This window comes from Megalobrama amblycephala, linkage group LG15 (genome assembly GCF_018812025.1).
Source record: "Megalobrama amblycephala isolate DHTTF-2021 linkage group LG15, ASM1881202v1, whole genome shotgun sequence".
Classification (NCBI taxonomy): Eukaryota; Metazoa; Chordata; class Actinopteri; order Cypriniformes; family Xenocyprididae; genus Megalobrama; species Megalobrama amblycephala.
The window spans coordinates 27,298,323-27,310,822 of NC_063058.1; the positions used below are offsets into that span (position 1 = coordinate 27,298,323).

At 37.0% G+C, this 12,500-nt stretch overlaps 2 protein-coding genes and 1 long non-coding RNA gene across 5 annotated transcripts in view; 2 read left to right on the forward strand and 1 right to left on the reverse strand.

Moving 5' to 3' along the window:
- Positions 1-2,951, forward strand: part of ucmab (upper zone of growth plate and cartilage matrix associated b) — a 3,968-nt gene extending 1,017 nt beyond the window's left edge. For both annotated transcript variants that reach the window (XM_048157899.1, XM_048157900.1), the window contains 2 exons: positions 900-998; positions 2,304-2,951. In XM_048157899.1, coding sequence (XP_048013856.1) covers positions 900-998; positions 2,304-2,401 — 197 coding nt within the window. In that variant the 3' untranslated portion in view covers positions 2,402-2,951. The remainder of the gene's footprint in view (positions 1-899; positions 999-2,303) is intronic.
- camk1db (calcium/calmodulin-dependent protein kinase 1Db) overlaps positions 2,952-12,500 on the reverse strand; it is a 24,609-nt gene continuing 15,060 nt past the window's right edge. The window contains exons 4-11 of one of the 2 annotated variants that reach the window (XM_048157889.1): positions 11,641-11,779; positions 11,319-11,448; positions 8,181-8,256; positions 7,941-8,053; positions 7,402-7,480; positions 6,804-6,891; positions 6,508-6,658; positions 2,952-4,378 (exon numbers count right to left, since the gene is read on the reverse strand). In XM_048157889.1, the coding sequence (XP_048013846.1) occupies positions 4,278-4,378; positions 6,508-6,658; positions 6,804-6,891; positions 7,402-7,480; positions 7,941-8,053; positions 8,181-8,256; positions 11,319-11,448; positions 11,641-11,779 (877 nt within the window). In that variant the 3' untranslated portion in view covers positions 2,952-4,277. Of the gene's footprint in view, positions 4,408-6,507; positions 6,659-6,803; positions 6,892-7,401; positions 7,481-7,940; positions 8,054-8,180; positions 8,257-11,318; positions 11,449-11,640; positions 11,780-12,500 lie in introns of both variants that reach the window. The other variant, XM_048157890.1, reaches the window with a different exon arrangement.
- The window catches only part of LOC125246842, a 32,313-nt gene continuing 28,932 nt past the window's right edge, over positions 9,120-12,500 (forward strand). The window contains exons 1-2 of the long non-coding RNA XR_007179975.1: positions 9,120-9,498; positions 11,556-11,676. This is a non-coding gene — a long non-coding RNA (uncharacterized LOC125246842). The remainder of the gene's footprint in view (positions 9,499-11,555; positions 11,677-12,500) is intronic.

A 12,500-nucleotide genomic window follows, 5' to 3' on the forward strand; every position in this document is an offset into this window, starting at 1 on the left:
ACCACAGGGCAGGCTGGAGAAAACAGCATTCAGTCTTCAGCTCCTGCCAGAGGCGGAGGAGGGGCTCTGCTGCTCTTTCATGCCTTTCATTTGGCTTTGACCTGGTCTGTGATTGTTAGTTTATGGTTATGAGGCTCACCAAAAATTATGTTTGACTCACTTGTGGGAATTTATGACTATGCATTCAAATGGTGAGGTAAGGACCTGGACAAGATTTTCTCTTTCATTTGGAACATCCCAAAACAAGTGGAATCAGAATTTCACAGATTTCTTTTCGGACTTAAAATAAACAAAATGTATTAATGTCCAGCAATGGTGCTATATAATTTGGTGATACTGTCACACTAAATCAGGAGATCCAATTATGTAATATACACAGTGATGTAATCAAAACAAGAACATTTTCATAATTATAGTTAAAATATGTTATAATAAAATAGGATCTGTTTACTATGGAAGCCCTTTTCAGCCACATGCTTTGGTAAACTATAATTATCATAATCATAATACTGTCATACTTTCCATTATTGTAAAACTGTAGTAACCTGATTACCAGTTGTATAACCACAGTTTTATTACAAATACCATGGTTAAACGATGTTCAGTGTAGCAACTACATTAACCATTGTTTTGGTTTTATTTTTTAGTAAAACCATGGTTAATGTTCTCATAATTTCATTATTATATCTTTGTTGTCATCATTTCGACTTTTTATTGTCATAATTAAAGCATAATGCTTTTCTTACGAGTCAAGGAAATGGGCTTCCATAGTTTACTGTGTTAAAAGTTACTAAAATAATTTGTGAACATTATCATACCTTGTTTCTTGATGTCTGAGCATATTTCTGTTTTTAATATCCTTATATATTTCTTCCTCTCACATTTTGTTGTTTCATTAGCTGAACAGAGACAGAGGCTGGCCGCAGATGAGAGAAGGAGGGAGTATCATGAGGAACAGAGGAATGAGTTTGAGAATTACGCTGAGGAAGAGCATGACGGTGAGTCAAATCACTCACCTGGCGGCCATATTGGATCAGACAGCATTAGTAGCATTCTGAGATCATTCAACAACACTTCGGGTTGCCTGAAGCAAACAAGATTACACATGAACTCAGATGAACCTTGTAGTGTTTTACAAAACAGATTGACCAAATCTAACTAAAGTTTTTTTTTTTTTTTTTTTTTTGCGGTAATTTTATGTCATACACTGATTGGTCTGCGAAGCTTAAAGGTATAGTTCACGCAAAAATGAAAATTATCACGATTTACTAACCTTTAATCCATCCTACGTATATGACTATCGTCTTTCAGATGAACACAATCGGAGATATTTTTAAAATATATGTCCAAATAAACCTCCAAGGTTTAAAATGATTGTGAATGGGGGCTGTGTTTTGAAGCCAAAAATAATGCATCCATCCATAAAAAAAGTAATTCATACGACTCCAGGTGGTTAATAAAGGTCTTCTGAGGTGAAGTGATGCGTATTTGTATGAAAAATATCCATATTTAAAACTTTATAAAATCAAATAACTAGCTTCCAGTGGACCACCTTACGCAGAATGTGCAACGTAACACACAACGTAATGACGAACGTGGAGGCGCATCGAGCAAAACAAATCACGTTCACGGAAAAGTCTGAAATGACCATTTTTAAAGAGAAATGTCGGAGGAATTCGATATAAGACAAGAGGAGTTTAAATATGTTGCACAGCCCTATTTGTTTGAACTGCGAGAGGCGTCTAAGCTTTGGCGCAAGTCGACTTGCGGATTCTGCGTACGGTCGTCCGCCGGAAACTAGTTATTTGAATTTATAAAGTTTTAAATATGGACATTTTTCTTACAAAAATGCATCGCTTTGCTTCAAAGGCCTTTATTAACCTTCCTGGAGTCGTATGGATTATTTTTTATGGATTATTTTTGGCTTTTTGCCCTTGGAGGTTGTGTATTTTTAAATATATCTCCGATTGTGTTCGTCTGAAAGAAGATAGTCATATACACCTAGGATGGCTTGAGGGTGTGTAAATTATGGGATAATTTTCATTTTTTGGATGAACTATCCCTTTAAATCTGCAGTGGTCAGGTGGTACAAGTTGAATTAACACGTTGTAATTACAAGTTTAACAGCAAGTGAAGACTTTTTTCAGTTCACAATCATTACACGTGATCATGTTGCTGTGCATAACATCAAATATTTACACAGTTACTCAAATATTATATTTGGTAACTTACAGTGGTACTTATGAGTAATCACGTGAATACACAGTTCAAGTTAAAATTACTCCATTTTTACTCTCATCCAGAGCAAGACGAGCAGACCAGAGTGAAGACAGAGCAGTGGAGAGAGTTTCACTACGACGGACTCGACCCATCTTACGAATACAACCGACACACGGTCTAAAACAGTGGATAACTACTGGGTAAATGGGTAGAGAGCTTACACTACTTTACAGCATATTTCTGTAAAGTCTTTTCTTAACATGCACACACCAGCACAAAAGAACGTAGCCTTATACGTGTATTCATGCATGCAGGACGTATGTAATCAATGTATCATAGTTCTTTAAAAAGATGTACATTTATTCCTATACAGTCTTTTCATAACCCTTAACTGTACGACTAATAACTCGCAAGTTTTTATTTTATTTTTATGGCTAGTTTAAAATGTTCTGTACATTTTTTTCCACACATACCATAATGATAAAAGTCTTTGCACAATGTTATATAAAATCTATAACTTTTTTTATTTTTCAAGAAGCTTTTATAAAAGCCTCAATTTCAAAGAAACACGTTTTTATTCATCTTGTGGTGGGATAATGTAAAGTGTATAATTACGTTTATTAATACAAACAGTATTTGCAGTCTAAGCAAGCATTTCATGTTGTAAATCTTTGTAACAGTTCAGTTTGGTAGAATAAAAGCTATCCAAATAAGTCTGAACAACAACAAAATTGTGTTATCTTTGTGTTTAATGGAAATTTGAAATCAACTCACCATACACTCACCAAAAACACTCATCACAGAACACATCTACTGAAAAGAAAACACTGCTTACATCATTTCTGCGACCTGAATGAAAGAACCAGCAAGTAGCTGCTAAATTCAGAGTGCTGGTATGAAGACCATGATGACATGCAAGATTTAGAGCAGAAACTGTTTGAATCTCTCACGGTCGTATATCAGTGGGCACATCATATCAAAACAGCTTTAGTTAAACTGGAAAACTGTGATGTTTGCATCCGTACACTGGACGATGTGTGAAATTTTAGGCATTTTCGCTCCACTGAAACACAGCAAATACAAATGTCCTTCACTGAAGCTGGTACTTTTCATATAGATCTGTTACAAAACAAACACATTATGGGTCAAGCGTTCTTCAGTTTCATTAGTCACAATTAAAAGAATAAAATTATGATAACAGTTTACATTACAGTGTCTATATTCCAATTAATAATCATTTAAGTGATAATAACAACAAATACTTCAATTTCCACATAATATTACTACATAACAATCACTGCAATGTAAAGTGTGAACAAAATTATACTGTAAATGCCGAAAAGTCATTTTAAAAAAGCAAAGCTTACAAAATAAATCCAAAACATACACAAAAAACTTTTTAAAAAGTGCTTTTTACCACCATTTTATACCTTTTGACACACAAATCACTCCAGAATATTTTCTCAATATTAACAAAATGTTGATAAAATAATTAAACTGCCCATTTCCATTTTTTTTTTGTTTTTTTTTTTGCATCCTTCATTCACTCATTAATAAATGCCAGACCCATTCAGGACCGAATTTCAAGTTTATACGTACTGGATGGCAATAAACGTTTAAAGCCTCTATTAACTACATCAACTTCTCTAAAGTTAGACATTCTGTAAATCTCACATCCTTTATCATTTGGTTCTTCAAAACAGCAGCAGCTTGAAATACAGCAGCAAAAAGTTACAACAACTGTTTAATTAATGAATTTATCTGCACAACTTATTATCATCTATTACGACCCAAAGCGGATGTTCTTCAACTCAAGGTTCGCAATCTCCGTTCAACAGCCACATAAACGTTCAAGTCATGAGCTTTACTCGGTAAAACGGTCACCTTATATACACAGGCCGCTATTTTTGAAACAGTCTCATGGTATAGAGCGGCACTGGCTTTGCAGAGAGGAAAACGTGTTCGACTGTGGACAATGGAAGTTACCGTTAAATAGAAGAAAACACGTTTTTCCACAAAGTGCAACAGTCACGTGAGCGGTCTCACAAGAAGTGATGTCATTTTGAGCCAGTGATGATGGTGGTGACCGTGGATGGCCGTGTGTGCCGCTCAGACGTTCCCGTCCTTGAAGAAGAGTTTGCCGCTTCCATGGACGAACCTAGACAAAGATAACACCCTCTTCAAGGGCTGTTCGACAACACGACATAATACAACAAAAAGCACATCACTGTGATGAGCAACTCGATAAAAGGTCAACAAAAGTCGTGTTAACACAACTATTGTGAGTTTCAGCTCAAGAAATATAAAGGCCCCGATATACTTTAAACGAAATTGAAGAATGACCTGATGTGATGTCCAGTGTTGCCAACTATTTTCAATGGAAAATAGCAAAAGCCTTGTTGCTAGATGCCGTCACGTGCCAACTAACCATTTGCGCGGTTTTCGTTAAGCCAGCTTGGGCATTTCCGGTGAATGGTTATCTATCATTCTGTACTCGCTGTACATCAACACAAAACCATTAATGGTTGACTTTTTAATGATGTGTTTATATTTTAATGCAGTTATCACACTTACCTAATTTGCCAATAAACTAGATTCATTGAATGCAATAAAGACGACGCTAATAGACACCCACACGCAACATTTTCCCAGCAATTCAAATGTTATTTTTAATGTGATGACCAAAAACATTATTTGTTCATCCTTCGGAGATTGTCCGTATTTGTAAAACTGAACATTTCAAGATCCAACATTTCATAGAAAACACTTTTATTTAAAAATAAAAAAGACATTAATTACCATTATAACCAGCAGATGGCAGCAGAGGAACATTTATTGGCTCATATTAGCCATTTCCTGTAATAGTTTTTCACTCAGTTTTGCTTTTGAATAAATATTAAACATTATAAAAACACTAGGTTTAAAAATACATTTTGTCAAGGTAAAGTATGAATACTCACAAAATCTCATGAAAAACAATATCTTTTCTTGCGAATTAATTACACAGAAAGCGAGCACCGTGCTCTCCCTTTATAATCACTGAAGCTGTGAAAAAACTCACATTTTATTCAATGAATCTAACAAAAGTGCACGAAAAATTTACAGTTTGTTGATGCTTTTTTTTTCGACACAAAAGTGTGAAAACTGATAGAAAACAAATTGAATTTTGCTGAGGAGGAACACTGACACACGTCTTTTTTTTCATGTCGTCTTATGTTTGAATAACTAAATTAAAGGGTTAGTTCACCCAAAAATGAAAATTCTGTCATTTATTACTTACCCTCATGCCGTTCCACACCCGTAAGACCATCGTTAATCTTCGGAACACAAATTAGGATATTTTAGTTGAAATCCGATAGCTCCGTGAGGCCTTCATAGGGAGCAATGGACACTTCCTCTCTCAAGATCCATTAATGTACTAAAAACATATTTAAATCAGTTCATGTGAGTACAGTGGTTCAATATTAATATTATAAAGCGACGAGAATATTTTTTGGAGCGGCAAAAAAAATAAAAAAATAACGACTTATTTAGTGATGGCCGATTTCAAAACACTGCTTCAGGAAACATCGGAGCACAGATAAATCAGTGTATCAAATCTGCTGTTCGGAGCGCCAAAGTCACGTGATTTCAGCCGTTGGCAGTTTGACACGCGATCCGAATCATGATTCGACACACTGATTCATTTATGCTCCGATGCTTCCTGAAGCAGTGTTTTGAAATCGGCCATCACTAAATAAGTCGTTATTTTTTTATTTTTTTTGCCGCTCCAAAAATATTCTCGTCGCTTTATAATATTAATATTGAACCACTGTACTCACATGAACTGATTTAAATATGTTTTTAGTACCTTTATGGATCTTGAGAGAGGAAGTGTCATTGCTCCCTATGGAGGCCTCACGGAGCCATCAGATTTCAACCAAAATATCTTAATTTGCGTTCCGAAGATTAACGAAGGTCTTACGAGTGTGGAACGGCATGAGGCTGAGTAATAATTGACAGAATTTTCATTTTTGGGTGAATTAAAATTGCAGAGCTCGTATGAACATCGTTATGATCAAACGCTTTCTTAACTGCTGTTTTCGCACCGCTGGCATTTTTGTTGTGTGTTTATTTTGTTTTTGAGAGAAAAGCGTGCAGCACATATTCACATCTCAAAGCTCTCATTAGTGTGAATATATCACTGCAAGGGTATTTCAAACTTCTTTTTTTTACCCATAAAAGAAGAACGAAAAGATCTTCTCTGTGAGTATATCAGGGCCTTAAAGCACTGAGGTAACAACTTACAGTCATTGCGGTGGACTGAAGAAACATCAACTGATTGACTCTTCCCTGGCATGGATGTTGGATTCTGCTTCCTGTGTTGAGAGGAATCCATACTGCTGCCAAGCTGAAGACGCCTCATATGTCTGATCACTGCAGTAGCATTAAACGCTTGCTGTGAGGAGAGAAGAATTTAGAGAAAACATAAATTTAAATCACGTTACATATAATAGTGGTCAATCAATATGGGTTTTTCAATGAATGATTCCAAAGTGTGAAAGGAAAACTTCTCAGGAGGAGGAAAGGATGTGGTCACTTACTCGCCATTTTGCTTTCGCAAAGTTTTTCTTCATCTGTCGGCTGACTGATTCATGGATGTTCTTACAGAGCGCAGTATCACCAGCTATCCTGAAATCAGAGGAGAGTCAGCGGTTGGACTTCTTGTAGTATCATCTGGCATCCATGAGGAGGCAGAATCTTATGATATGTGACCATATATGAGTATAAACATGACTATATAATTTAAAAACAAAGATCTGTGCTCAATAACGTGAATGTAGGTGAATGTAGTTACAGTTACTGCAAGCAACGTAGTGTTGATATTCCTCAAAGACTTAATTTGAACTTTGTAGATAATTATATTATATTATATTATATTATATTATATTATATTATATTATATTATATTTATATAAAGTATTTTTGCATCATGGTGTAAACATGTAATTTTTATTCTGATTTTATTGAAAATAATGAGAATTTCAAATTTAAAAGTAAAACATTTCAACACAATATTGGGCATTATGGAGACAGGGAAATATACTTAATGTTATTGATAGACTGTGCGAGATTCACTCTTAAACCCGCAGCAACTAATATAACATCAGAACGGCAGTGAACACAATCCTGATCGCTCACCACGGATGCCGAAGAGCCTCATCACAACTGAACCTCTTTTCTGGATCTTTCTGCATCAGGTTACTAATGAAGTCTTTAGCTATGAAACAACACAAAAAAAAAACCTGAATCAGTTACACAAGGGCGCAGTTCTAATTGTGAAAAAATGACACCCTCCTACACTTCCCCAGACACCAGGGAACAGCTTGTGGTGTGGGTGTCGAGTTGTTATTTTCAAACGAAGCTGAATCGCCTAGCGCCAGATAATGCTTTTCAACTGCTGATTTAAATCTGGCTGCAATACCTCGGTGTTACTTTCGAAAAACCCTTATTAAAGTGTTGCTCTTGGGAAAAAAACTAAGTCGTGACTGTCAGTGACAAGTAAACACAAGTAACCCAAGTCATACTCAATGATGCCGTTTCAGTGGGTGGAAGATACAAAAGGAGGTGAAGAAGGGTGTCATTTTCTCCAAGACTAAGAACATAAGCTTGAAGCTGATACAAATAAATATAAAGAGTTTATGTAATTAACTATAATATATGATTCACTTCACACTTACCCGAATCAGAAATGTCGTCCCAGTACGGCGAGTCAAATTCATATTCTGCCTTCAGTATTTGCTCAAACAATTTGGAGTCGTTCTCATCGTAAAACGGAGGATATCCACACAACCTGAGGAGGCAGAGGATTCAAAAGTGGTCTGTATTTTAACCTAATGCCCTCTTTTCTAAATAATGAATGTAACAATGGTTGGGAAAGCAACAGTATGTTTCATATGGGGGGAAAAAAAACTACTCACAAGATGTAAGCAATAACTCCGATAGACCAGCAGTCCACGGCTTTGCTGTAAGGCTTCTGTGCTAAAACCTCTGGAGCTGTTAAACATATGAGAAAATGAACGAAATGACACATTTACTTAAAGCGTTAGTTCACCCAAAAATGAAAATTCTGTCATTAATTACTCACCCTCATGTCGTTCCACACCCGTAAGTCCTTCGTTCATCTTCGGAACACAAATTAAGATATTTTTGATGAAATCCGAGAGCTGTCTGACTCCTCCATAGACAGTAATATAATTAACACTTTCAAGGCCCAGAAAGGTACTAAAGACATCGATAAAAACCGTTGATGTGACTACAGCGGATTTTGTGAAGTGATGAGAATACATTTCGTACGCAAAAACAAAACAAAAATAATGACTTTATTCAACAATCTCTTCTCTTCTGTGTCATTCTCCTACGCTGTTTACGTCCAGCACTTCCAGGTTCTACGTCAGAAAGCCGACTCATTATTGGCTCACATGATCAGCTTTGGCCAATACCGAGCCAGCATTCGGACGTAAACACGGAAGCCTTCATTGTGCTTACTGCGGCAACTGCATAAGGACAATGACATGGAAGAGAAGAGATTGTTGAATAAAGTCATTATTTTTGTTTTGTTTTTACGCACAAAGTATTCTCGTCGCTTAATAAAATTAAGGTTCAACCACTGCCTTTAACGATGCCTTTCTGGACCTTGACAGTGGTAATTGTTGTCTATGGACGAGTCATCTCGGATTTCATCAAAAATATCTTAATTTTTGTTCCGAAGATGAACGAAGGTCTTACGAGTGTGGAACGACATGAGGGTGAGTAATAAATGACTGAATTTTCATTTTTGGGTGAACTAACCCTTTAAGTGTAAAATGTTTTTAAAGGATTGTTCACCCTAAAACAAATTTGATCATCATTTACTCACTCTCATGTCATTCCTAAACTGTATGTTTTCTAATTAGCTGTTTTAAACTACTTTTATTGTGATTCCTTTTTGGACTTGACAGACATGAGGGCTTTTCACACTTCTTCCTGGGTTATCTTGCTTCACGTTTCACACTGCTCATAATTTACCCGGGGGTTAACAATTAATCCTGGGTATTCATATACTGACGTTTCACACTGTACTTTCCTAAACCCTGGGTTAACGTTCTTATTTGCATATTTGCCGTGTCAGTGTCATTGATTGATAAACGCAGCACGCGATGTGTTTACATGTAGGCTAGCTAGCTCTAGCATTGCGCATCCTCGTATTGCCGACTGTACTATCGAGTTTATACTGAATGGATCTTTCGGACTCTAAAGGTAAGAATGAAACGGTCTCTTCTTCCCTCAAATTGTCGCGTTTTCTCTCAGCATTTGACATTTTTCCTCTCAAACGCTGAATTTACTGTTACATATACAATGCGCGGTGTTCCGTGACCGTCCAAAGTAGGCAAATATGAGCACGCGATTGGTTGTCTGTTGCTAAGCGTCTAGCTTTAACATTAACACCGCGTCGTTTCACTGTACAAGTTTTGCACCGCAAAAGCGTTGCTAACCCTGCTCCGGAGCAGGCTTTCATAACCCCGCTTCTAAATTACAAGTGTGAAACTTTTCCTTTACCCGTGGTTAAAAGCAGTGTTTAGAACGACGATAACCCGGGGTTAAAGGGTTAGTGCACCCAAAAATGAAAATAATGTCATTTATTACTCACCCTCATGCCGTTCCTCACCCGTAAGACCTTCGTTCATCTTCAGAACACAAATTAAGATATTTTAGTTGAAATCCGATGGCTCCGTGAGGCCTCCATAGGGAGCAATGACATTTCCTCTCTCAAGATCCATAAAGGTGCTAAAAACATATTTAAATCAGTTCATGTGAGTACAGTGGTTCAATATTAATATTATAAAGCGACGAGAATATTTTTGGTGCGCCAAAAAAAACAAAATAATGACTTATTTCAAAACACTGCTTCAGGAAGCTTCGGAGCATTATGAATCTTTCGTGTCAAATCAGCGGTTCGGATCGCATGTCAAACCGCTGAATTCACTAGACTTCACTAGACTAGAATTCACTAGGCTCCGAACCACTGATTCAAAACGCTGATTCATTATGCTCCATCGTTATTTTATTTTTTTTGGCGCACCAAATATATTCTTGTCACTTTATAATATTTATATTGAACCACTGTACTCACATAAACTGATTTAAATATGTTTTTGGTACATTAAAGGTGCTAAAGAGGATGTTTTGTTTTATACATTTTTGCAATATTACTTGAAACTGTCTTTACTAACTGATAAAAGACTATTTATTAGGTGCACTGAAAGGAATAATATTAATATACATCATCTGTGCACGAGGTAGGGCCTTAAAAACATCAGCCAATCATTTACGCGATCATCGCATAAACGATTGGCCCTCTGGCTTGTCAATCACTGCCGTGACGTTCCTTGTGAGAGACGAGCGCGGCTGCGCTCTCCAGTAACTTTCCACACTCCACAGACGCCGCATGCAATGTTTTTGTCAGGAGACAGGAGTAACAACTGCAGATTATGTGTTACCTGCGGTGAGTCCGACATAATGAATCCAAAAAACACGACACAGCGAATGCCGGTGGTAAACACTCGTGTTCCGAGTTTTGGGAGGCGTTCCTTTGAAATGAGCTGTGAAGGAGGGGGGCTGTTCTTACGCATGCGCTCATTTCAAAAACTCAGTCTTTGGATTCTCAGTTGACGAAAAAATCCTCTCTATCACCTTTAATGGATCTTGAGAGAGGAAATGACATTGCTGGCTATGCAGGCCTCAAAAATATCTCAATCTGTGTTCTGAAGATGAATGAAGGTCTTACGGGTGAGGAACGGCATGAGGGTGAGTAATAAATTACATTATTTTCATTTTTGGGTGAACTAACCCTTTAAGCGCAGTGTCGAAAGCAGCTTTACATGAATATGGAAACAATTCAGTTCAGTTCACATTTATTTGTATAGCGCTTTTCACGATATGAAAGTATCGAGTTTATACTGAATGATGAAAGATGAAAGTAAATATTAATAGATGGTGTCATATACAAAACACCATCTTGGTAACATATGACACTATAAACAGATTCACACGGATATTTAGTGGATTGACAGCCCTACCCACATATCCCGGCGTCCCACAGGCTGTTGACATGATGTCATTGGCTGCGCCCTCCATCTTGGACAGCCCAAAATCACTTATCATAATCTTGGATTCTTCATGTGGGTTATAATAGAGCAGATTCTCAGGCTGTCAGGAGATGAGAGAGAGGGTGATTAGGTTAAAAAGTCACAGAGAGTTATTTACGCTGTACGTCTTGTTTCTACTGAAGTGACCTTTCACGTCTTATTTTCCAGCTTCCTATGTACTGTAATGAAACTGAAAGTCTACGTATATCGATTTGTTTTGGTGTGAAGGAAATCAGTCAAGGGAAATCATCACCTTCAGGTCTCGGTGGACTATCCCCAGTGAATGCAGGTAGTTCACTGCATCCAGAACCTGTTTGATTAACGCACTGGCATCCTGCTCTGTGTAGAAGCCCCTCTCCACAATACGATCAAACAACTCCCCACCGGACACACTGAAAAATACAAGAAATATGTTTTTTAAAGGTTTATAGTTATTCAGAAGTGTCAAACTTACATACAGGTATATATAGACACTACTGGTAAAAGGTTTGGGTTCGGTAAGAGTTTTAATTGCATTTGAAGTCTCTTATAGTCACCAATTTGATCAAAAATACAATAAAATTGCATTACATAATCACATTGGAAAGGTCACACGTGACGTAGGTGGAAGGTAGGGCGAAAAACTCCATCTCATTTTCTCCTCCAACTTCAAAATCGTCCAACATTGTTGTTTTACCTTTTTTGTAAAGGGCGTTTGACTTTGTAAACACTGGATCGGTACTATGTCATGCGTGACCTTTCCAACGTGATCACGTAATGCGTGGCGCATCGCAGAGCTAGTGCTAGACGAGCATTTGTGGTTAAAAAGAATATACTTTTCTTTTTCTTTTTTTAAATGACCAATTATTTTGCTAGATAAGACCCTTATTCCTCGTCTGGGATCATGTAGAGCTCTTTGAAGCTGCACTGAAACTGCAATTTGGACCTTCAACCTGTTGAACCCCACTGAAGTCCACTATATGGAGAAAAATCCTGGAATGTTTTCCTCAAAAAAACTTAATTTCTTTTTGACTGAAGAAAGAAAGATATAAACATCCTGGATGACATGGGGGTGATTAAATTATCAGGAAATTTTAATTCTGAAGTGAACTAATCCTTTAAGCTATAGAGATG